This window comes from Aethalodelphis obliquidens, unplaced genomic scaffold (genome assembly GCF_003676395.1).
Source record: "Aethalodelphis obliquidens isolate GAN/ISIS:26980383/991018 unplaced genomic scaffold, ASM367639v1 scaffold3, whole genome shotgun sequence".
Classification (NCBI taxonomy): Eukaryota; Metazoa; Chordata; class Mammalia; order Artiodactyla; family Delphinidae; genus Aethalodelphis; species Aethalodelphis obliquidens.
In genome coordinates, this window is record NW_020837947.1 from 31,786,158 (window position 1) to 31,811,088 (window position 24,931).

A 24,931-nucleotide genomic window follows, 5' to 3' on the forward strand; every position below is an offset into this window, starting at 1 on the left:
GACTAATGGTTTTAATCAACTTGTTAGGTTGTACTAGTTATTTTACCAATCATAATGGTGTTCAATAAAGTTCTAGAACTGAATAGAATATGTAAGAATATTATTGAAAGGAAGGAGAGAAACAGATTCTCCTGAGAATTTGGCTCCTACTTCCTAAGCTTGTTAAAGCAAAGCAATCAGAAGCAGCTGCGCGCTGTCTCTCCTCCATGGGGAGCAGCAAGGGGTTAACCAGTCTTGGTTTACTAAGTATCTGTCAGGCTTTTATCTGATCCTTCCTCCCTTCCTCCCCTGCCCACCCCTTTTGTAAATGTCAACAACTTCCTGATGAGCCTGGTAGAGGTGAATTTCACACCATCCTTTTCTTTGGGTGTTAATGGTACAGGATTGGGTACCATTGTATGACTCTGTGGCTGTCTGTGAGTAAAGCTGAGGGATGCCTGTGGAAAAAAAGTAGGAGAAGGTGAAGACATTTGAGAAATGAGACGAGGAAACAGGTTCAAATTGGTCTCATCTTTAAAAAGAGTGTTTGTTTTATTAGCAACTTTTAAATGTGTATTGGGAAAAGAATAATTTTAAAGAAGCTTAGTATTGAGAGTCTCAAAGAGTCTGGCAAAGAAAGGGCTGAGATTAGAGAGTTGATTGGTAAAAATAAAGAAATTAATAGAACAACAGTCAGAAAGACAAACTGAAGACTCCTGTTTTTATTCTACAGGTGTATTTACAGGCTACAGCAATGGAAACTTGGTCAGTTGATCAGGTCTGCAGTTGGCTGGTGGAGAAACACTTAGGAGAGCTAGTTCATAGGTTTCAAGGTGAGTTGTTTACTTTCAAAAATGTTAATTGAGCAGCCTAGATATTGAGTGTCCTGTGTTATTTTTTTTTTCCTAATGCATATGAACATTGATGTGGAGTTGCTGCAGTGGGAAACTCATTTCTCTACTGACTGTAGCAGAGTTTGCATTTGACCTGGTATCCACGAGAGAATCTAGTATTTCAAAAAGATCTCAAATAAGATAAAGCTTGAGTAACTTAAAATCATATTTGATATATGCATTTGATAATGCTTTTGTCTTTAAATATGCAGCTTGTGCATTTTTTTGTGCAGTTTTGCGTCGTGTTGGATTTACAAGTATGGAATGTTACCTGGTAGGTACCATGAAGCATACTTTTCCGAAAATATTTTTTCCTTATCAAAACTGTCTGTTAGAAAGAATCGGGAGAGGGGAGGCATTAATGTGGAAGTAAAAAGTTTTTATTGTGACTCTAGGTTGTGGTACTTTCTTAGGAGCAAACATGTATTTGGAATTATGCAATACTAGTGTTCTATTTTTGTCAAAAACACAGATAATTTTATAACTGCAAAGCACAAGTTTAGATGCATCTTTTAATACCGGAGATAATTCTGCCTGCGCAGAGTGCTGTGTTTTACAGTGCTTTACCCAGCAGACAGGTAGAGACATTTTTTTTTTCTTTTTCCCAGAGGAAGAAGTAAGTGGGGCCGCTCTTCTAGCGCTTAATGGTCGGATGGTTCAGCAACTAGTAAAGAAAATTGGGCACCAGGCTGTTCTAATGGATTTAATTAAAAAATATAAGCAGAAGAGTCAAGAACTGAAGTCCCCTGGAGAAACAGCCCCGGTCACGCAAGCAGAAGCACCGCCAGAGTAAGTGTTCAGGAATGGCTTTATTTTTGCTGTGCTTTCCTGTTGATGGCTGTAGCGTGACATCTGGGGTTTAAACCTCTTTGAAAATTGTGGCCATTTGCAGATTGTGTGTGCAGTGTAACTTTTTGCAAAGTTTTATGAGTCAAGATACTTTTATTTTTAAATGCACCAGTTTTTTAAACACTTACTCCGTTTGTTAAGGAAGACCTGTAAGCCCAGAGTTCCTACATAGAAAGCTCTATAACAAGCAGTTAAACTGTACATATAACACCAGCAGAAATGAACTCCTGCAGCTTAGGTCTTAAAATTAGTGTTTGAGAAAGGCATCTTTTTCTGCTCCTTTGCTTTTCCCAAAGCTATTTGTGTATTTATTTATTTGCCAAGGATTCCTTATAGTAACTAATTTATATTCTCCTCTAGAGGCCTTCATAATATAATTTGCTAAAGACTCTTGCTGCAATGGATTTTTTAATTTCTCAAGAGTATTCTTGGAGTACTGAATGCTATGATAGCATCCCACAAAAGTCATGTAGAAAAATTTGTGATGGCTTTGAGGTTTAGTGATGTTTCTGTTTGTTTTTTATCACTGACTTCTGCAATAAAAAGGAATAATAACAGGAATTATAAAATTAAAAATTGCACTTTGCAATTCTATGCCCCAGGATCATCTCCGGCATTCTGTTTTGGTTTTTCCGTATTTGAGACTTTTTGCAAGGTTTCTAAGTTTAAATAATTACTGCAGACCAATTATTAATTTTTAAAGTAAGATTATGATGTTTGGTGAAATTCATTCTAAGTTTTTACTTTAAGTTTTTCAGGTTCTATCTGTCAAACTATATATTTCTGTCTTGCTCTTTTATAAGCAATACAATGTTAGAGTGACCCGGCTTAAGTAATTTGACTTCTAGAATATTTGGATATTTGGGACAAGGAGGGGGATGGGTAGACTTGAAGGAATGGTCCACAGTTGGTCTGGAGGTTCTACCACTTGATTTATTTGAAGCGTTTCTTCTAAGCATTGTTTTGACATATCTATGTAAAAGATACGTGCCTTTTGTTGAAGTGCACATTGTATGCTTTTACTCCTTTCCAGCAAAGGGAGGGTGTAAACCTCAAATAGAGCTCAAAGTAATTTCCCAGCATTCTTGGATGAGTTGGACTTTTGAGCTGGAAGTTCTCCTCAGTTGACTGGAATCTTGATATTGCCTTAGGCAGAGCTTGGAAGAAAACAGACACCCTTGTTTCCACTGCAAATCAGTTTATAATGTTCTCTAGTAAATGAGAACTAACTGGACTGCCAGGAAACCCGGGCATCTTTCCTGGTTCCACCACTGACTTGGATTGATTATGTTAAATGTTGACACTCCTGTTGCTTCATCTGTAGGTTGTGAAAAGTAATACAGTACTTAACTCCCTGTTAATTCACACTGATTTTAGGAGTAACACAGTCTTTGAGAAAACCTCTCCTCCTTCTCCCAGACCAAAACAGTCTTTTGCTAAATATTAAGCTTTGTTAACCTGGTTAAGAAAGCCATTTTCAAATGTAACCAAGACTTGGAACACTGGTTTTCCAGGGACCGAGTGGGGGCTTTTCACCCAGTAAATAGTTGACTCTAAGGTTTGTGTTGTCTTGCATTCAAATTAAATTATTCTGGTGCAAAATCACAATTGCAGGTGGGTTTATAGGTTATAGTTTGTTAAAATGTTTATTGGCTGTATTTGCTTATTGTCAAATATATAGTCACTTGACAAATATATTTTCCTATGGGAATCATGATAATAGAAAAAGGTATGAGAATATGCTATTTATTTAATATGCTACTTAATTAAACCCTTTTAGGAAGTGCTTAATAAAGGTAGGAAACTTGGCATAGTAAAAAGAACCCTGAAGCTAGTTATTAAAACACTTGATTTTAGATCCCTGTTCTGATATTAGCTACTCATCTAAACTTGGAGATTTGCTTGACTTTTCTTAGTTTTAACTGTAAAATGAAGTGAGTAGAATAAATGATGCTTAAGACTCCTCCTTCTAAATGGTTTATAAAATGGCATTCTAGATCAGAGACTGCAGATGGGTTTCAACTTGCATGTAAATTTCCTTTAATGGCTAATGGCTGCCTGGTATGTTATTTCGAAAAAAACTTTACAGGCCACATCTGGACAGGATATCTGGCATCCTATTCAGACTTAGGCAAATGGTAGGAATATGTAATAGGTAGGAGTATCTGCAGTTGCTTTTTGGTGTCGTTCTTGTTGAAGCTGGTAGAAAAATCACTGGACAGGAAGTTGGAAAGTTGGAAGTTGGAAAACTGAGCTCAACTGGTGCTGCTACTGAGTAGCTTGCAGTGGTGAGCAAGTTGTTTTCCTTTCAGGGCTTTAGTCGTATCACTAAGAAAATGAGGGTGTTCGTGAAGTGTGGTTCAAAGATCATGAAATTTTACAGATAATAAAAGGTCCCCCAAAATGACAGGGAATAGAGAAAGGATCTGACATAGAGTTCATTTTTTTCTCTTTTTTTTTTGCCAAATAAGAATATTAACCAATAAAAGTACATTCTGTCATCATTATTATTTCATAAAGGAAAGGATTATCGTAACACCATTTATAAATGTGACGGATTGGTGAAAACAGCACTGTGAACTGGCATTGTCTCTCTCCTGGCATGTATGAACTCAGTGAGATGACCTCAGAGGATTTCTCTTTCAGTTCTCTTAGTCAGGACTCTAAAGTGGAGCTTAAAAGTGGACACACACACACACACACACACACACACAAAAAGAAAAGTGGACACAGATCATAGTGTTTCTACGGGCTGACTCCTACTCTCTGGGACAGCAGTAGTTGTGACCCCTGTTGAATAGCCCCTGACCCACCTTTTCTTTCTTGGTGACAGGGATGAACAGTCCTCCAGTCCAACCAGTCGTGGGGAGCAGATGCCATCTTTCTATCCAGTTGAAAACCATAATAATGATCTGATTGACCAAAGAGTACTGAAACAGAGGTGGGATTGACAACTTCTAAACATTTGAAATCCAAATGATAATATTTGCCTTTATTTTTATGAGGTTTCGTGTGTTTAAATGTATTTCTGAGTGGAAGCTATTTGTTTTTCTGGAAGGGATTTTTGTAAATCAAGTGATGAAGATATTTGGTAAGAGATGAAGGTTAAACTTTTTGATCTTCACATTGAAAAAGTAAAGTTTTGAGATGATATCATGCATCTTTCAATTACACGTTGTTAAGGAAAAAGATGATTTCTCTGCCCTACGCTGTCTGGAGTGATTGGCAGTAGCCACAAAGATGGAATTTATTCAGTAAATAGTGTCCTATAGAATATGCCTTTTGTGGAGTCTGTTTCGGATTTGAGTTTTGTAGTTGGTGTCTTAACTCGACGGCTCCTGATGGAAGCACTGCTTTGGTAAACATTTCCTCATATTCCTACACTGGCATTTTGGGCTGTAGTATTTCAATATACGGGCTATGCTGGAACAGAGGAAAACTATAGACCTAGACAACCAGACCCAGAAATGTAGCGCTCAGACAAAGTTCTGAGGGGGACTGTAGGTAAGATACGGTCCGAGAGTCATGGTGGCCTATACAGCATTTTCCAGCCACCTGGCCTGTGCAGTTCACGCATCACTCGTGATACCTATTGTTTGCAGCAGCTGATGAGCAAGTGCTTTTTGTTAAATGTACTGTCACTGAAAGGAGAGATGTCAGCTGCCGTAGAAGAATAGTCAGGCAACAGTCAAGCCAGGGTGTGGTTCTTTATAGTTTATCATTTCGTTTAGCCCACGCAGAAGTCCTGCAAGGTGGGCAATATTCTCTTTTATGTGAATGAGTTAAACTGAGATTTAGAGAAGTCAAGGGGCCTCTAGCTAGGTTTCCCAAATGGGCTGTTCTCACCTCAGCACAGAATCTACCGCCGTCAGTGTGGGAGCTCAGGGGACCAAAGGCGGCAGCAGCCTCAGCCCCTGGCTGCCTGCCCCCAGAGGCCCCGTGAGTGCAGGAAACACCGCACCTTTGATCAGGAGCTCTTGCAAATGGGCTTCAGCTCTGGGCGTCCTCTCTGTTCTCTTTCTCTCTCCACCACCTTCAACCTCGCACTCTCACCCCCGGGCTCAAAGTCTCCAGCTGCCCAAGATGTCCCAGTGTTAGGGTCCATCTTCCTCCGTGCCGTTGGTTCCCATTTGGGGTGGTGAGCAAGGAGGTAGAGGGCGATGTCCTACGTGGTCTTCCTGGTCTGAACTATGGTTCAGAAGATGTAAATACATTTCAGTGGTGGCTTCATTCACCTCCTTTCTACTCATGGCTGCTTGCTGGTCCCAAGTGCTGTCTTTGACGTGGATCCAGGTGTGCAGAGTCAGCCACGTGTCCTCAGCGACCCCTTCAGGAAGCTGTCCAAAGCAGCCGGGCCTTCTCTGACTGTCCTGCAGAGACGGGAGGAGTGATGATTCGTCCCAGTGGTCCAGCCCTAACACCGCTGTGAATCAGCATCCAAACAGCAAAACAGGAATCGTGAACACAGTGCATGCCTCATGGTGCTTCTGCGAGGACCATTACCTAAAAACAGATAATACCTGCTTGGTGCTAAGCACAGTGGGAGCACCTGGAAAGCACTGTGTACCGCCATCTACACAGCACTCCTCCAGGCAGTAATCCCACTTGCCTGAGGACTTCTTTCCTCTCCCTGCTGCTGCCTGTGGGAAATGAGGATGCCACCTTCTACAAGTTCTCTAGGTCGTTTCTCTTCCTCAGCCCTCTGATGGTGTTCCATTCTCATACGGTCCTGCGATGCTGGCCAGGCAGGGTTATTATTCCCCTTTTTTTCACGAGGCTGATCAAAGACACAGCCTGTGCTTCAGGGTATTTCTCATTCTTTATAGTGTCTGGTATGGAAAAAAACAGAATTGGGTTAGAAATGGAGAGAAGTAAGAGGGTTTGGAAACCAGAGCCAATACTCTGGGATCTTTCTTCTAATCATAAAGTCTCTCCTAATCTATATGACCACCTTCTACCCATCACTATCCACAAGCACCTCAGAGTTAAACATGCCCAGAAATGAGCTCATGTCCCTTGCCTTAGCATATATATATAGGCGTAAGAAATACAAATATACGCAAACCCAGTGCCCTGGGTACAGAAGCACTGGGGCGAGAAAGCCGGGGGTGAAGCTGTCCCGCCTCTCATGGATCCACACGATGGCTGTCTCCGTCTCTCTTCTGCCTTCCTCATCTGCTTCAGTCCCTTGCTTCTTCCTGTGAGGATGGGTTATCCTACTACTCATGGCTGCTCTGCCCCGTTCAGACTGGCTGGCCATAGCACTGCCTCCAGAGGAAGTTCTCCCTGAAAACAGCGCAGGTCGTTCCAGCCAACAGACTCAGCCTTTCAGTGTTGCTTAGTTCAGCATCTGGGGAAGAGGACCTGAGGGGTCTGTTGTGGATCAGATGTCCCCTCCTGGGCAATCAGCTATGTGTGGACAGATGAGGACAAGGCAGGGGAACCTGTTTTAAATATTTTCACTGCGGTCCTGCCCTTTGTCCAGGGCTATGGAATGGAGCGGGACAGAAGATTCTCTCCCTTCCCAAGTCCTATCTCACACAGTGGCTCCATCATCCAGCCGTGTGAGTTAAAAATCACTGGAGTCGAGCTTCCCTGGTGGCGCAGTGGTTGAGAGTCCGCCTGCCGATGCAGGGGACACGGGTTCGTGCCCCGGTCCGGGAAGATCCCACGTGTCGCAGAGCGGCTGGGCCCGTGAGCCATGTGGCCGCTGAGCCTGCGCGTCCGGAGTCTGTGCTCCGCAACGGGAGAGGCCACAACAGTGAGAGGCCCGCGTACCACAAAAAAAAAAAAAAAAAAATCACTGGAGCCTCCCTTGATCCCCTCGTCCTGCCCTTCTGCCTAGGGTGCTATTCATTCAACAGGTGTTGATTAAGAGCCTATTGCATGGCTCCTGGGTCAGGCTGTGTTGTTCCCTTCCCTTCCCTACCTGCTCATTTTTGAAGACTCTGCACAAAATCCCTCTTTTGGAAGGAAGCCCCTCCATTGATATTCCAGGTCAGGCAAGGAGCCCTTCTATCCTCTACGTTTCTCTTGCTTCCCTTGTAAAACTAGATAATGGAACTGATCACTTTAAAGTTTGTACTCCTTCCTTAGAAGCACCTCCTGGGCAAAGACCATACCCTTTTGTCCTTGTAAACACAGCATTTGGCATAGTTCCTGACACACAGGGGCTAAATAGGAGTTTTTAATTGAAATGAGGATGCATGTTCCAGTGAAAGACTGAATGTATCTTCATGGGACAGGATAAATATTTGAATAGCATCAATTTCTTTTTAGACCTTTCTGATACAATTCCTGCTGAATATGCTAATTTTTTTAACAGAATTAAACTCCAGGAGTTTATGCGCCACTCACACATAACAGGCTAGAAAGCTGATGGTTGGCTACTGCTTGCGCGAGGTAGGGAGGGATGGTGGACCAAGTGCCAGCTTTGGGGTCTCACACAGCTGGGTGGGAATCCCGACTCTTCACTCTTCTCCAGGTGGTCTCTGAACAGTGTGTGATGGGGACACCCATCTGCTCGTGAGATGACAATTAAGGTACCTGGCAGCTGTTATCACACCTTACAAGGTGGCCGTCATCATTCATGTGATATTTTTTCCCAAGTTCCCTAAAATGAACATGTGTTTTCCATCCAGATTATTTGCAGACAAGAAGTCAAAGAAGGCTCTAGAGGCAGGACATTCACGTGACTTTGGCCCTTGAAAAGATGTGTGTGTCCCAGTGGATGAATTCCAAGTCCCAAGGAAACACTAGGGTGCTGGGACATAGTGCCGTTTTCTTTGGTGATAGGTGATCCCGTGCTCTTTACTGAATTGCTTAAATGCCCTTTCTTGATGGAAGGCTTATAAGGTCCCATCCTCAGCATGTGTTGGCAGTCCTTTAGAAGGACTTTCTTTCCATGCTATGCTTCATTTTTCCTCTACACTATTTGAAATTGATTGCTCCCCTTTTAGTACCTAGTAAGGCATGAAATCAGATCAATGTAGAGGTAGAGGTTTCCTAAATGTCACTTTAAAAACACTTGGCTTGAACTTTAAATACATGCATGCAGAGATTTTGCTTCAGCCTTTGGGTGTAATTACAAATAAGTCACAGTTTCACTCATATTTAAAAATTATTTTAACGATGATTTTTTTCTGGGTCTGGCTACTGCTGTAAGATGCTGTGGAGTGATTTTACCCGTCCGCCTATGCTCAGGAGGGAGAATGTCAGTGGGTCCGCATTTAATGTATTGTTTGTAGTCACTGCCACACACACAGCTCAGATAAGGGGCAGCACGTCTGTGGTAACAAAGGGAGGTTCAGTGAATTGCACCAAAGACAACACAGGTGATAAATTGTCACATTTAGATGCTGAATCCCAGGTCCGTGAAACAACAAGGATCCCTCAGAGTGAAGTGCAGGATCCCACATCTCCTACCCCACAGGTGTATAGAACACCCCACACCTAAGGGTTGTGTGTTTGGAAGTGTTATATTGTAACTCTAGTCCTTGATTGGAGATTCCCAGTGTACATTAACATAGTAAATGCTATGAGGAGTCCTACAGTAAGAAAACCCCTTTCACTGTGTCTGGCCCAGAATTCTTTATTTGTGTAACAACTGTTAGCATTACAGGAAACACCTTAGGAAATACTGACTTAAAGCTGTCTTACTTAAGTCAGGATTCATTCATTCATTCCATAGTAGATACTGAGTGCTTACTCTGTGCCAGGCAGTGGTAGACACAGAGGGTACAGGGGTGAGCGGAGCAGACCAAGCCTCCCAGCTCACAGAGTTCACGTTCTAATGGTGGGGGGAATAACAAATACATATGATATTACATTGTAAATATGTTTAAGTGCTATGAAGGCCGATAATGCCAAGAAAAAAGGGGGGGAATAGAGAGCGATCAGTGTGTGTATGTGCATATGTGTGTGTTAGCTACAGGAGGGTTCTATTTCAGATGGGGTTTTCAGTTAAGTCCTTCAACTTTGACTAAGTAATGCTTGAGCAGAGACTCAAATGAAATGAGCTAGAACCGAAATTTCCTTCAATGGAAGATATCTGTGGACCCAGCCAAACAGGAATTACAAAATCGGGGACAGTTAGGCTGACATGACTGTTAAATAACTCTCTGACTGCTGCCCATTCCCATTAAATCTAATGGGACGTCTTCGGAAAGATCAAAATAAGCTGGATTTCTAGTCTCTTTTTCCCTTTCGTTCAGTCCAAAAGTTACTAAATATATCCCATGAGCTAGGTATTATATAGACAGTGGGTGAAGCGGGGGCAATTTTATCCTTGCCTAGGGGAACTCAGAGTCTGACAAGAAAGATACATAAGTTAATAACTGCAATATTGAGAAAGAGATGCAGAAATAGATATGCACAGGGTACAGAAAAAGCACAGAAGAAGGGTAAATAAGACTTTCAGGGAAGTGAGTATGGAGAAGGCCCCTGGGGGAAGTCTGCACAAAAACTGAGGGAGGATTTTGAAACATGATTAGAATTGCATCTGAAGGAAGATGGAGCAAGATAAGCAAAGGACATTCACAGCAAAGCAAACAGGATGTGCAAAGGTACAGGCACCTGAAACGGAATAGGGCATTCTATTTGGAATAAGTATTTTTGGAATGTGAGAGACAGAGGCAGAGGAAATGGACTTTCTGGGAATGATGAGAGGTGCTGTTAGGGAGGTAAGGAACCTCAGTGCTGTGTCAGTGGACAAGACAGTGCTTTTTAACTGTGACTGTACATTAGATTCTCCTGGAGGACTTAAGCAAAATATAGCAGGGCCCTACACCAGTGTTCCTCAAACTCAAAGGTAATTAAAGGCCACCCAGGAATCTTATTAAAATGCAGATTCTAATTTAGTAGGTCGGGGTGGGCCTCAAGATTCAGCATTTCTAACAGACCCCCTAAGAAATGCCAAGCTGTCCTAGGACTACCCTGTGTAGTAGTAGCAAGTCATTTCTGGAGGTGTACAATAGACTGGATGCTTGTGTCCCTCCAAAATTCTTATGTTGAAACCCTAATCCCAATATAATGGTATTTGGAGGGAGAGGACTTCTGGGAGGTAATTAGGTCATGAAAGTGGACCCCTCTTGGATGGGATTAGTGTCATTATAAGAAGAGTCCAGAAAGCTAGCTAGCTCTCTTTCTGGCACATGAGGACACAGCAAGAAGACAGCCTTCTGTAAACCTGGAAGAGGGCATTTGTCAAGAACCCAGCTTTGCTGTCACCCTCATCTGGAACATCCAGCCTCCATAACTGTGGGAAATTAATGTTTATGGTTTAAGCCGCCCAGTTTAATCTTAATCTGGTATAAATCAAGTTACTTGAATCCTTACAAATAGGAAACTTTTATTTTTATGATGCTACATAGTGGAGGAACTGGCAAGCCACAGCCTAGGTGACACACAGTTGGGAGAAGACTGTCAGTCTTTTTTTTTTTTTTTTTTTCTTTCCATGAGGCACATAAAACCAGCACTCTGGGCCAGATTTGAGAAGTGAATTTTACACCTCCATCTCCGTTTAGAAGATGCTCTGAGGATGTATGCTGTTCACTGTGAGGTCAGGATTCAAAATCTAGTAGTATACAGGTGGATTAATAAAAAGCTGCCCTAGATCCATTCAACCCTGAACTACCAGATTTTGATAAATCCGAACTACAAAATAGTAGTACTCAACCATTTTGCAACAACTGTGTAGGTAGTGTCTCATTAATTTTTCTTTTGTATGAATGAGGAATTAAAAAGAAAGAGGGACTCAGACATGATAGCTCCATGAGATCTGTTTTTGTGACTCTGATGCTAATAAGTGTAAATATTGAGGGTAAAGGCCAGAAGTTTCTGGGTCTTTGTCCATCTCTCAATACCAAGAAGAATTGGGGAATAGGAAGAAATAAAAGATTTACGTATTTTATGCTTCTTTGCTTGATTAGTCAGGGCCCCAAAAGTTCCTGGGGTCTTGAATCTCGCACTGGCAAGCAGGGACCGGGAGGATTTGAGAGGTGCCTGTTTGTGCCACAGCAGAGTGCCTGATGCCATCCACATCTTTACCTCTACTTTGTGCCTGATTATGTGTTCACACATGCCTTTCAGAAACTAAATTCTTCTGGAAGTCTCATAGATTAAATAGCAGCTGTGATAGCCCAGAGCTGTAAAACATAAATTAAAAGCAATCATCAAAATGCTGAGAATGAGGAGCTAACATTGTCTGAAGTAGTGGTCGTTACCATCAGTTGCAGCAAGAAAGCAGCATTTCCTTCATGGTCCTTGCATGTCTTGCAGTGACATTGTTCACTGTTTTCAGAGATGGCCTCTCACCCTGCTCATTGGCATGTATCTCTTTATTGGGCTTTTCAGAACTTCTTGTTTACTTTGTTTCCTTAGCAGTGGAAAGTCTTGCCTAGGTAAAGCAAAGCAGGTAATTCTCAGAGTACTGGCATCAGAACACAGAAGCAATATTTCTGTTTAACTTTGTAATTTGGTGAAATTTGGTCCCTCTTTTGAAGATATGTATGATGAGGTCCTTTTCTGTCCTATGGTAAGATGATAGCAAGTTCTTTAAACAAATGTCTAAGCCTCCTGTAGCTTCCTTTCTCTTCTTCTATGTTCCAAAAACACTGAAACTTTTAGATGTTGCTGTGGTTACATGCCATTTCGTTCCAGAGTTGATAATATAAAAACTGGGCATCCCAATATATACCATTTTCAGTGTATAAAGTCTGCAAGCTTGGGTGTGGAAAAGAATAAAATGAATGTAGGCTTGTGGAACACAGTCTTTCAGTTAGGTCCCTGGAGAGCATGGTATTTGTCGCTGCTTTCTCTTCCGGGGGTGGGAGTACTACTGCTGATGGTAGTGGTACTTTAGATGTGAAGACTCAGACCAGTAGCAAGAAAGGCTGTTCTTCACAGCAACGTCCTCACTTGTCTCTTCCCCTTCTTCCTTGAGGACCAGAAAGCAATACCATTTTACAAGACTAGAAAAGCATCACAATCCCTCAAGATAGCAGATTATCTCCAAGCTGGGGCCGCTAGAAGAAGGTGTCATTTGTTACCTAAATTCTAGGAAAGCAGGCATGATTCATAACGACTCCAAAAGTCAACCAGAAGTCAGTTGAGTGTGATGTGAACTCTGCCCTTTGTTCTGTAAAGAATCCACATGCGATGCAGCTGAAGCCTGGTGAGAAACTGAGAAAACATCTTTGGGACGTTTTTTTCGGTGGTGTTTGATCATTTTGTAATTCTCAACAGCCACAGTCTAATTCCTAGGTACGCTCTGTGTATACAGAGGACTCTACTCCAATCCCCAGATCTGCCTCTCTTGCATTTGGGTCCCACTGGTTTTCACATCTCAAACTTCTGGACTTGGTGATGTTAAATGTTACATTTAATGTTTTATATCTCTCTCAAATGTTCCTAAAACTTTCTACAACATTTTTGTTACAAACTGTTCCACTCAACAATGACACAGGGAAATCAAAACAGTTAAGGAGCCCAGACATAAGATGACTACTCACAGGGCCAGTGTTGGACCAGGCCACGTGGGAGATTCAGACAAGAAAGACCACCCAAGAGGCAGGAGAGTGGGGAAGAGAATCCACCTGGGGACGGGGCTAAGACGAGCCTAGAAGATCGAGGGAAACTTAGGGCATTGGGGTGAGAGAAACAACTGCTAACACATGCATAGTGTGGCCTGGAGACTTAGTAGGCTTGAACCTCGGCTGGATCTGAGAACTCACATTGGATACTAGCTGATAATAAAACGGCACACAAAATTGGACCATATTATGAATTGTCCTAATTATTAAGTAAGTTATGAAACTGGAGATAAAACAAGTAATCCCTACCCTCATGTATGTCTCTTCTGCTCCCTGCCATGGCTCAACATCTGCCTTCCGTACATTGAGATTTTTTCTTAGGAGAGCTGGAGTTCCATTGGCCCTGTTCTGCATAGGGCCATCTTCTTTATCCTAGGCGAGCCCCATATTGTCTGTTCCTTGCGAGTAAAATAATTAGGTGAATTTTCTTGCTTATTAAGGTTAAAGAAAGTTTTTCTAGTCAATGACTTTTTTTTTTCTAACATCTATATTGGAGTATAATTGCTGTACAGTGTTGTGTTAGTTTCTGCTGTACAACAAATTGATTCAGCTAAATGAATGCGTATATCCCCATATCCCCTCCCTACTGTGTCTCCCTCCCACCCTCCCCATCCCACCCCTCCAGGTGTTCGCAAAGCACCAAGCTGATCTCCCTATGCTATATGGCTGCTTCCCACTAACCATCTATTTTACATTTGGTAGTATATATAAGTCCATGCCACTCCCTCACTTCGTCCCAGCTTACCCTTCCCCCTCCCCGTGTCCTCAAGTCCATTCTCTATGTCTGCATCTTTATTTCTGTCCTGCCCCTAGGTTCTTCAGAACCAATTTTTTTTTTTGAGATTCCATATGTAGGTTACCATAAAGTATTTGCTTTTCTCTTTCTGACTTACTTCACTTTGTATGACAGACTCTAAGTCCATCTATCTCACTACAAATAACTCAATTTCATTTCCTTTTATGGCTGAGTAATATTCCATTGTATATATGTGCCACATCTTCTTTATCCATTCATCTGTCGATGGACACTTAGGTTGCTTCCATGTCCTGGCTATTGTAAATGGAGCTGCAGTGAACATTGTGGTACATGACTCTTTTTGAATTATGGTTTTCTCAGGGTATGTGCCCAGTAGTGGGATTGCTGCATCGTATGGTAGTTCTATTTTTTATTTTTGTTTGGTTTTTTTTGCGGTACGCGGGCCTCTCACTGTTGTGGCCTCTCCCGTTGCAGAGCACAGGCTCCGGACACGCAGGCTCAGTGGCCAAGGCTCACGGGCCCAGCCGCTCCGCGGCATGTGGGATATTCCCGGACCGGGGCACGAACCCGTGTCCCCTGCATCGGCAGGCGGATTCTCAACCACTGCACCACCAGGGGAGCCCTATTTTTAGTTTTTTAAGGAACCTCCATACTGTTCTCCATAGTGGCTATGTCAATTTACATTCCCACAAACAGTGCAAGAGGGTTCCCTTTTCTCCACACCCTCTCCAGCATTTATTGTTTGTAGATTTTTTGATGGTGGCCATTCTGACTGGTGTGAGGTGACACCTCATTGTAGATTTGATTTGCATTTCTCTAATGATTAGTGATGTTGAGCATCCTTTCATGTGTTTGTTGGCAATCTGTATATCTTCTATGGAGAAATGTCTATTTAGGTCTTCTGCCCATTTTTGGATTGGGTTGTTTGTTTTTTTGATATTGAGATGCATGAGCTGCTTGTAAATTTTGGAGATTAATCCTTTGTCAGCTGCTTCATTTGAAAATATTTTCTCCCATTCTGAGAGTTGTCTTTTCGTCTTGTTTATGGTTTCCTTTGCTGTGCAAAAGCTTTTAAGTTTCATTAGATCTCATTTGTTTATTTTTGTTTTTATTTCCATTTCTCTAGGAGGTGAGTCAAAAAGGATCTTGCTGTGATTTATGTCATAGTGTGTTCTGCCTATGTTTTCCTCTAAGAGTTTTATGGTATCTGGCCTTACATTTAAGTCTTTAGTCCATTTTGAGTTTATTTTTGTGTATGATGTTAGGGAGTGATCTAATTCCATTCTTTTACATGTAGCTGTCCAGTTTTCCCAGCACCACTTATTGAAGAGGCTGTCTTTTCTCCATTGTATATTCTTACCTGTATATCAAATATAAGGTGACCATATGTGCATGGGTTTATCTCCTGTTCCATTGATCTATATTTCTGTTTTTGTGCCAGTACCATACTGTCTTGATTACTGTAGCTTTGCAGTATAGTCAGAAGTCAGGGAGCCTAATTCCTCAGGCTCTGTTTTTCTTTCTCAAGATTGCTTTGGCTATTCGGGGTCTTTTGTGTTTCCATACGAATCGTGAAATTTTTTGTTCTAGTTCTGTGAAAAATGCCATTGGTAGTTTGATAGGGATTGCGTTGAAGGTGTAGATTGCTTTGGGTAGTATAGTCATTTTCACAGTGTTGATTCTTCCAATCCAAGAACATGGTATATCTCACCATGTGTTTGTATCATCTTTAATTTCTTTCATCCGTGTCTTATAGTTTTCTGCATACAGGTCTTTTGTCTCCTTAGGTAGGTTTATTCCTAGGTATTTTATTCTTTTTGTTGCAGTGGTAAATTGGAGTGTTTCCTTAATTTCTCTTTCACATTTTTCATCAGTAGTGTATAGGAATGCAAGAGATTTCTGTGCAGTTAATTTTGTATCGTGCTACTTTACCAGTTTCATTGATTAGCTCTAGTAGTTTTCTGGTAGAGTCTTTAGGATTCTCTATGTGTAGTATCATGTCATCTACAAACAGTGACAGTTTTACTTCTTTTCCGATTTGGATTCCTTTTATTTCTTTTACTTCTCTGATGGCTGTGGGTAAAACTTCCAAAACTATATTGAATAATAGTGGTGAGAGTGGGCAACCTTGTCATGTTCCTGATCTAGTGGAAACAGTTTCAGTTTTTCACCATTGAGAATGATGTTGGCTGTGGGTTTGTCACATATGGCCTTTATTATTTTTAGGTAAGTTCCCTCTATGCCTACTTTCTGGAGGGTTTTTATCATAAATGGGTGTTAAATTTTGTCAAAAGCTTTTTCTGCATCTATTGAGATGATCGTATGGTTTTTATCCTTCAATTTGTTAATATGGTGTATCACATTGATTGATTTACATATATTGAAGAATCCTTACATTCCTGAGATAACCCCACTTGCTCATGGTGTATGATCCTTTTAATGTGCTGTTGGATTCTGTTTGCTAGTATTTTGTTGAGGATTTTTGCATCTATGTTCATCAGCGATATTGGCCTGTAGTTTTCCTTTTTTGTGACATCTTTGTCTGGTTTTGGATCAGGGTGATGGTGGCCTCGTAGAATGAGCTTGGGAGTGTTCCTCCCTCTGCTATATTTTGGAAGAGTTTGAGAAGGATAGGTGTTAGCTCTTCTCTAATTGTTGGATAGAATTCACCTGTGAAGCCATCTGGTCCTGAGCTTTTGTTTGTTGGAAGATTTTGAATCACAGTTTCAATTTCGCTGCTTGTGATTGGTCTGTTTATATTTTCTATTTCTTCCTGGTTCAGTCTCAGAAGGTTGTGCTTTTCTAATAATTTGTCCATTTCTTCCAGGTTGTCCATTTGATTGGCATATAGCTGCTTGTAGTTATCTCTCATGATCCTTGTATTTCTGCAGTGTCAGTTGTTACTTCTTTTTCATTTCTAATTCTGTTGATTTGAGTCTTCTCCCTTTTTTTCTTGATAAGTCTGGCTAATGGTTTATCAATTTTGTTTATCGTCTCAAAGAACGAGTTTTCAGTTTGTTTCTTTCATTTCTTTTTCATTTATTTCTGATCTGATCTTTATGATTTCTTTCCTTCTGCTAACTTTGGGGTTTTTTTGTTCTTCTTTCTCTAATTGCTTTAGGTGTAAGGTTAGGTTGTTTATTTGAGGTGTTTCTTGTTTCTTGAGGTAGGATTGTATTGTTATAAAGTTCCCTCTTAGAACTGCTTTTGCTGCATCCCATAGGTTTTGGGTCATCGTGTTTTCACTGTCCTTTGTTTCTAGGTATTTTTTGATTTCCTCTTTGATTTCTTCAGTGATCTCTTGGTTATTTAGTAGTGCATTGTTTAGCCTCCATGTATTTGTATTTTTTACAGTTTTTTTCCTTTAATTGATATCTAGTCTCATAGCGTTGTGGTTGGAAAGGATGATTGATATGATTTCAATTTTCTTAAATTTACCAAGGCTTGATTTGTGACCCAAGATATGATCTATCCTGGAAAATGTTCCATGAACACTTGAGAAGAAAGTGTATTCTGTTGTTTTTGGATGGAATGTCCTATAAATATCAATTAAGTCCATCTTCTTTAATGTGTCATTTAAAGCTTGTTTCCTTATTTATTTTCATTTTGGATGATCTGTCCATTGGTGAAAGTGGGGTGTTAAAGTCCCCAACTATTATTGTGTTACTGTCAGTTTCCCCTTTTATGGCTGTTAGCATTTGCCTTATGTACTGAGGTGCTCCTATGTTGGGTGCATTAATATTGACAATTGTTATATCTTCCTCTTGATCCCTTGATCATCATGTAGTGTCCTTCTTTGTCTCTTGTAATAGTCTTTACTTTAAAGTCTATTTTGTCTGATATGAGAATTGCTACTCCAGCTTTCTTTTGATTTCCATTTGCATGGAATATCTTTTTCCATCCCCCCCCTTTCAGTCTGTATGTGTCCCTAGGTGTGAAGTGGGTCTCTTGTAGACAGCATATGTACGGGTCTTGTTTTTGTGTCCATTCAGCCAGTCTGTGTGTTTTGATTGGAACATTTAATCCATTTACGTTTAAGTTAATTCTCGATATATATGTTCCTATTACCATTTTCTTGTTTTGGGTTTGTTATTGCAGGTCTTTTCCTTCTCTTGTGTTTCTGGTCTGGAGAAATTCCTTTAGCATTTGTTGTAAAGCTGGTTTGGTGGTGCTGAATTCTCTTAACTTTTGCTTGTCTGTAAAGCTTTTGATTTCTCTGTCAAATCTGAATGAGATCCTTGCTGGGTAGAGTAATCTTGGTTGTAGGTTTTTATGTTTCATCACTTTAAATAGGTCCTGCCACTCCCTTCTGGCTTGCAGAGCTTCTGCTGAAAGATCAGCTGTTAACCTTATGGGGATTCCCTTGTATGGTATTTGTTGTTTTTCCCTTGCTGCTTTCAATATTTTTCTTTGTATTTAATTTTTGATAGTTTGATTAATATGTGTCTTGTCTTGTTTCTCTTTGGGTTTATCCTGTATGGTACTCTCTGTGCTTCCTGGACTTGATTGACAATTTCCTTTCCCATGTTAGGAAGGTTTTCGACTTCAAATATTCAATCTCTTCAAATATTTTCTCAGACCCTTTCTTTTACTCTTCTTCTGGGACCCCGTAATTCGAATGTTCGTGCGTTTAATGTTGTCCCAGAGTCTCTGAGACTGTCCTCCATTCTTTTTATTCTTTTCTCTTTATTCTTCACCCTGGCAGTTATTTCCACCGTTTTATCTTCCAGCTCACTTATGCATTCTTCTGTCTCAGTTATTGTGTTATTGATACCTTCTAGAGTATTTTTAATTTCAGTAATTGTGTTGTTCCTCACTGTTTGCTCTTTAGTTGTTCTAGATCCTTGTTAAATGTTTCCTGTATTTTCTCCACTCTGTTTCCATGATTTTGGATCATCTTTATTATCATTACTCTGAATTCTTTTGCAGGTAGGTTGCCTATTTTGTCTTCATTTATTTGGTCTTGTAGGTTTTTACCTTGCTCCTTCATCTATTACAAATTTTTTTGTCATTTCATTATTTTTTTTTTTGATGGGTGGTACTGTATTCCTTTCTTACTGCTGGTTTGGCCTGAGACGTCCAGCACTGGAGTTTGCAGGCAGTTGGATAGAGCCGGGTCTTGGTGCTGAGATGAGAACCTCCATGAGGCCTCACTCTGATATTCCCTGGGGTCTGAGTTTCTCTGTTAGTCCAGCAGTTTGGACTCGGAGCTCCCACCACAGGAGCTCGGGCCCAACCTCTGGGCTGGGAACCAAGATCCTGCAAGCTTCCTGGCATGGTTAAAAAAAAAAAAAAAAAGGAAGAATGAAAGAAAAAAAGGACCAGTGCAATATCAAAGAATAAAAATAAAATAAAATCAGAAAGATAAAACATATATCAGGAAAAATAAAACTATAATTGAAACAACTACAACAAGGTAAAATAAAACCACAACAGAAAAAAGGAAAAATAAAAAATAAAAAAGGTGTGTGTGGGGGGGCGGGGAACAAGCCAAAAGGAGAGATCACTAACAAAGTAAAAAGAATAAAATAAAATTAGAAAAATAAGAGATTTATTAGGAAAAATAAAAATATAAAAGTATCAACAACAATGAATCAACAAGGTAAAACAGAACCCCAGTCTAAAAGAAGAAAAAATAAAGAAACAAAGAAAACCTTGGCTATGGGCGGGGAATTTAAGCAGGGGGTGGGGTTTAAGGTGGGGCGGGACCTAGGCAGGTGGGGGGTGACCTTTGAGTGTGGGGCCAGGCCTCTGCTTAGGACCTGCTCAGAATGGGAGGGGAGAGGCAGTGCGTGGAAAGGAGGGCCTCTGGAGTGTGGAGTTCCGAGTTTGGAGGTAGGGCCCTGGGTGAGGGTGTGTGGGTGGGGTTTAGACCCAACAGGCTCCCGGGAGCCTAAGTGGACAGGGAAAGCGCTGGCCCCATTCCTTTCCATTTCTTCACACGCCTCCCCCACAGTCTCCACCAGGGTCTCCCCTGTCGACCCTGACCCCTAACCATGGGTGGGTCCCGCTGGGTGTAGGAACTCCTCCCCTCCCCCAGCCACCCCTCAGGGTGCCAGTCCTGGAGGTCCGGCCTTTAATTTTGCTCCCCCTTCCCTCCCTTGCATTCCCTTAGGACCCATGCGGCTGGAGGGAGTCTAGGTGGGCAGAGGATCAGGCTTGGGATCTTAGCAGGTTCCTGGGGGTCCAAGTGGGCAGGGGAAACCTGGCCATGCTCCCTTTTGATCCTCTGCCCTCCCAGTGGTTCCGGAATTTCCCCGTGCAGGCATGGGATCCCTTCCCCTCCCCCAGCCGCCCCTCAGGGGCACCAGTCCAATCCTGCCTCCACTTCTCCTCCTCCTGCACTCCCCCCATGCCCCACATCCTACCCGGACACTGGGGGTTCCTCCCATCCCTTTAGGTGTCTGTGGTCCCCCACTGGTGCCTGGTAGGTGCCCTAGTTGTGAGGAGACACGAATTCCACGTCCTCCTAGTACACCGTCTTGACTCCACTCAGTCAATGAGCTTTTTCATGAGAACCTCCACCTCATAATTTTTTTTAATTAGCACATACTGCAGTAATAATACTATTAATTATCATATGTGTCAGCTTAACCTTATTGTAAGTTTTATTTTATTACAAATATAAACTCTACATACATACTGAGTGTTTAGTGCAATAGACTCTGATTAGTTAGACTGGGATCAATCCTAGCCATTAACATGTTTTAAAAGCTCTCCAGATGATTGTACTGTGTACCCAGGGTTGAGACCCACTGGATTAAAGATCTTTGTTCTGTGGTGGTATCTTGTTGAAGCGCACTGGTTCTGAGGTAGGAACAGAGATATCAGCATCCTCTTAGTCTGGGAATTTTTTCCACTCTGTGCACTTACTTTAAGCTGACTTCTAGGGTGTTCTGCCCAACTCTACCTAAATAAAGATATCAATAATCTTAACCTCACAGTAAAGTTTTTAAAATCCAGTGCAAATATTGTTTTATGGATGGGAAGTGATTGTGCCTGCAGTTATCTGCACCTAAATTAGAGTATATTTTTAATTTCTGATTCTAGTATTCTGTGTAATACTAGTTTTGACTTGTATTAGTTAGCATAGCTTGTATTCTATTCACTCCCCAAATATCTTGTTAAATTGTTTTAATGTAAAGAAAAGGAAAATTTGATGCCCCTGATTTTGTCTAATTAGGAGCAAGATGGAATATCTGGCTTTGATAGAGCTTGTATGTGTCTAGTTACATTCTAGGTATTGGACAGAAATAAGACCATGCTATATAGTGCCTACCCTGATGTTGAAAAGACATACAGAAAAAATATATAGAACAAGAAGGTAAAAATTGCCTCCAGCCTTATTTTATAGCATTGGAATGTGGAAGTTATCCATTGATGTGGTACTGAATAAGACATGGCAACCTCACAAGTCTAAAGGGGTCATGCAGCTAAATTAGCTTGAAACTCCTGAGGAAAAGGAGATAGATGTTAAAATCTTGTACTGAAGCCAAGTTTAACACCTGCACAGTTGCAGCACCTTTCAAAAATCTTGGGAAGGCACAAAATACAGCAAACAAAACTTGCCATTACGTTACACCCTCGGTTTAAGTAGATAAGGGAGAGATCATGGGAGAAAGAAATAATAGAATAGAATAGGAAAGGCAATAGGGATTGTAGAAGAGTATTTGCCACCTAGTACACCCCAATAAATATTGGTTGAGTAAATGAATGAAGTGAGAGAGGAACACTGGAAAATAATTTGGGCTGAGGCAAAAATTTCTTCTGGGAACGGCCTGTTGCTGTACTGAAGCCAGCGTTGAAATTATCGGTGTGCTCATTTAGCCAGGACATATTTTCATTGCTGATGCAGTTATTGCCAAAGAGGGAAAAAAAGGAGAAAGCTTATCATTAAAAGAGAGGAGAGTTCTTTCTCCTCTTTTCTTTATTCCCCATGTTTCATTATACCTCTTGCATTCTTACAAAATATGACCTAAAATTCTAAAGGAAACCTGGCCTTTCAAAGCTCATCTGAATTTTATTTGGACTACTAAGGCTTCCACGCCTGTACCAGAAAATTAACCTGCTTAAGTTAACTTAGGAAATCTTTCTTTGTCTTCTGCTTGGTTTGCCTCTATTACTTCACTTCCATTCCAATCAATCCTATTAGTGAAATGGATTAAAAGCTATCTATTATCTCTGGTAACTTGCTTGGAAATTTTACTTTTTATACACTGGATCAATCACTAACTTTAAGGTTTTAAAGTGGTTCTGATATTTAATTTTATAAAAAACCTTATTGAGGTATAATTTTCATAACATAAAATTCACCCATTAAAGTATACAGCTCAGTTAATTTTAGCAGATTTATGCGGGTGTGCAGCCATTGTCACAATCCATTTTGGAATGCTTTCATCACCCTAAAAATTCCCTGGTGTCCTTTTTTCAGTCAATCTTCACTCCATTCCCAGCCCCAGGCAACCATGGATTGCAAAATGATCTGCTTTCTGTAGCTATCATTTTCTATAGCCTTTTGTAGCAACTTATTCTGAATGGATCAGAATATCTGATACTTATTTTAAATTTAGAGACCAAGTTTACCTTATTAAAATAGCCAAGAAAAACTAAATTAAGTGACTCTTGTATTTCACTACAAACAGAAGCCAAATAAGTTAGAATTTTCTGAATCAGGTGCTAAGACTTTATCGTATGCCTCATTTGCTTTGCTGAATTGCAATTTACTCTTTTAGTTAGATACCTTGTTTAGTTTTGAGCTATGCATTACATATTAACTCTTCAAGATATATGGATCAATATTCTTTCCAACTTCAGACTTTATTCTATAGTCTATACTGTTATGACATTTTTCTCCAGGATGACAAGTATTCATGTGTGTGCAAAGGGAAAGAAAACAGAGATACCCGATGAGGCCTCAAACATTTGCAGGTAGATGATTGGATGGAAGATGGATTGATGACTTCCATATATTTAGGTCTCAAGAAAGTGGTTTCTATCATAAGTTCTCAGGGTGTAGAGAATAAGTTGCATATATTTGAAGCAGAATTTCACTCTTTGTGTGTTTTTATTTAACAGAAGGAATGTGAAACAGGTTCTAACAGGGAATAAAGCCTTACAGTGGACTAAGTCCTATGTTTTACCAGAGTTTCCTTATGACGTCAAATGCATGTTAGCAGAACAGAAGTGTCCTGATCACAGCATGAGGATACGGATCATTGAGTTTCTCCAGGCTGACATGACGAAGTATCTGGAAGGCTCGCTGTGAGTAATAACAGGGCAGACTTGCTGCTTCGGTAGAGGGTGTGTTTTCAGAGTAGACTTGAATTCCTTTGGAACCAATTCTCTTCAGATTTTGCATGACATATTGGTAGTAAGTCCAACATGGCCCAACATTTGAATGTCTACATTGTCATATAGAACGATTTGAAGAAAAGTGAATGTAATTTAGACTCATCTTAGGAGGAGGAACGTGGGCTTCTTGAAATGAAAAATATCCTCCCTGTCGCACCGAACAGGTACCCCACCACCCAGCAGTATAACGACGTGGTCAGCGCCCTGCTGCAGGCCCACCCTTTCCTGGATGAGGACGGCTGTGGCTTTGTAAGTGACAGCGTGGGCCCCTTCTGTTTCTCTCAACCTTTCTTAAAATAAGAACCTTGTATTGTCCAGTAATCTCATGCCTCTTTCCCCTTTGCTCAGTCTCTTTCTGTCTGTTTATCTGGGTCTATCTGTTTCTCTTTCTCTGTCAATTTCTCTGACTGTGTCTGGTCTCTCTCTGATTCTGTTCCTTTGGCCATCTCTTCTGTCCCTTGCTGTCAGTCCCTGTTTTGTTCTAAGTTTTGGTCTTTCTTTCTATCTCTCTCTATCCCCTCTAGCTCTGTTCTTTTTGATGACTTCTCTGTGTCTCTCTGTGTTCCTTTGTCTTCTTTAAAAAAAAAAACTTTATTTTTTAGAGCAGTTTTAGGTACACAGCAAAATTGAGTGAAAGGTACAGAGATTTCCCATCTCCCTCCTGACCCACACATGCCAGCCTCTCCCATTATCAACATCCCCAACCAGAGGGGTACATTTGTTACAGTAGATGAACCTATACTGACACATCGTTATTACCCAAAGTCTATAGGTTACGTTAAGTTTCACTCTTGGTGTAGTACATTCTATGCCATTAGACAAATGTATCCATCATTATTGTATCGTGTATATCTATACTATTTTCACTGCTCTAAAAATCCTCTGTGTGCCCCTGTTCATCCCTCCTCATCCTTCTTCATCTTCTTTCTCTCTCTCTGTCATCGTCGTTCTGTCTCTCTCTGAAAGCTGTTTGGAATCTCATGTGTAAAGATGAGTCTCTAGGAAGGATCTTTAAGAGATGCGATGCGTGGAAGGAGAAGGCTGTGACTGCACCTACATCAGTGCTTTCATCAATAAAGTGGTTCTTGCCTTTGTTTAGACCCAGTGGAGAAGTGGTCTGCTTTTGAGGTCTTGACTTGCAGCCTCACCTGGCCCTCTCACATCTCTGCTGTTCTGACAAAAACAGATCCTGGAGGTGTTCTGGGGCAGCAGTTCTCAATTCGGGCTGCACATCAGGATCCCCAGAGATTCTGGTTTAGTTGGTCTGGAGAAGAGACCCTGGCACCTTAAAGTTCCCCAGATGATTCCGATGTGCAGTCAGGGCTGGGAAACACTGCTTTAGAGGTTTCAATACAAGCTTTGTTCTCTGGGTCTGCAAGTCTCTTGGCTTTAAAAGCCTGGGATATCCATTGCCCAACAATGTGAGTATGCTTAACTCTACTGAACTGTACACTTAAAAATAGTTAAGATGGTTAAAACAATTGAGTGTATTGTGACACTGGAACGATATG

At 41.0% G+C, this 24,931-nt stretch overlaps 1 protein-coding gene across 1 annotated transcript in view; it reads left to right on the plus strand.

Moving 5' to 3' along the window:
• The first annotated feature begins 718 nt into the window (after positions 1-718).
• The window catches only part of SAMD3 (sterile alpha motif domain containing 3), a 47,510-nt gene continuing 23,297 nt past the window's right edge, over positions 719-24,931 (plus strand). The window contains exons 1-6 of the mRNA XM_027079533.1: positions 719-812; positions 1,481-1,661; positions 2,018-2,023; positions 4,555-4,662; positions 23,145-23,330; positions 23,585-23,669. Coding sequence (XP_026935334.1) covers positions 734-812; positions 1,481-1,661; positions 2,018-2,023; positions 4,555-4,662; positions 23,145-23,330; positions 23,585-23,669 — 645 coding nt within the window. The 5' untranslated portion in view covers positions 719-733. The remainder of the gene's footprint in view (positions 813-1,480; positions 1,662-2,017; positions 2,024-4,554; positions 4,663-23,144; positions 23,331-23,584; positions 23,670-24,931) is intronic.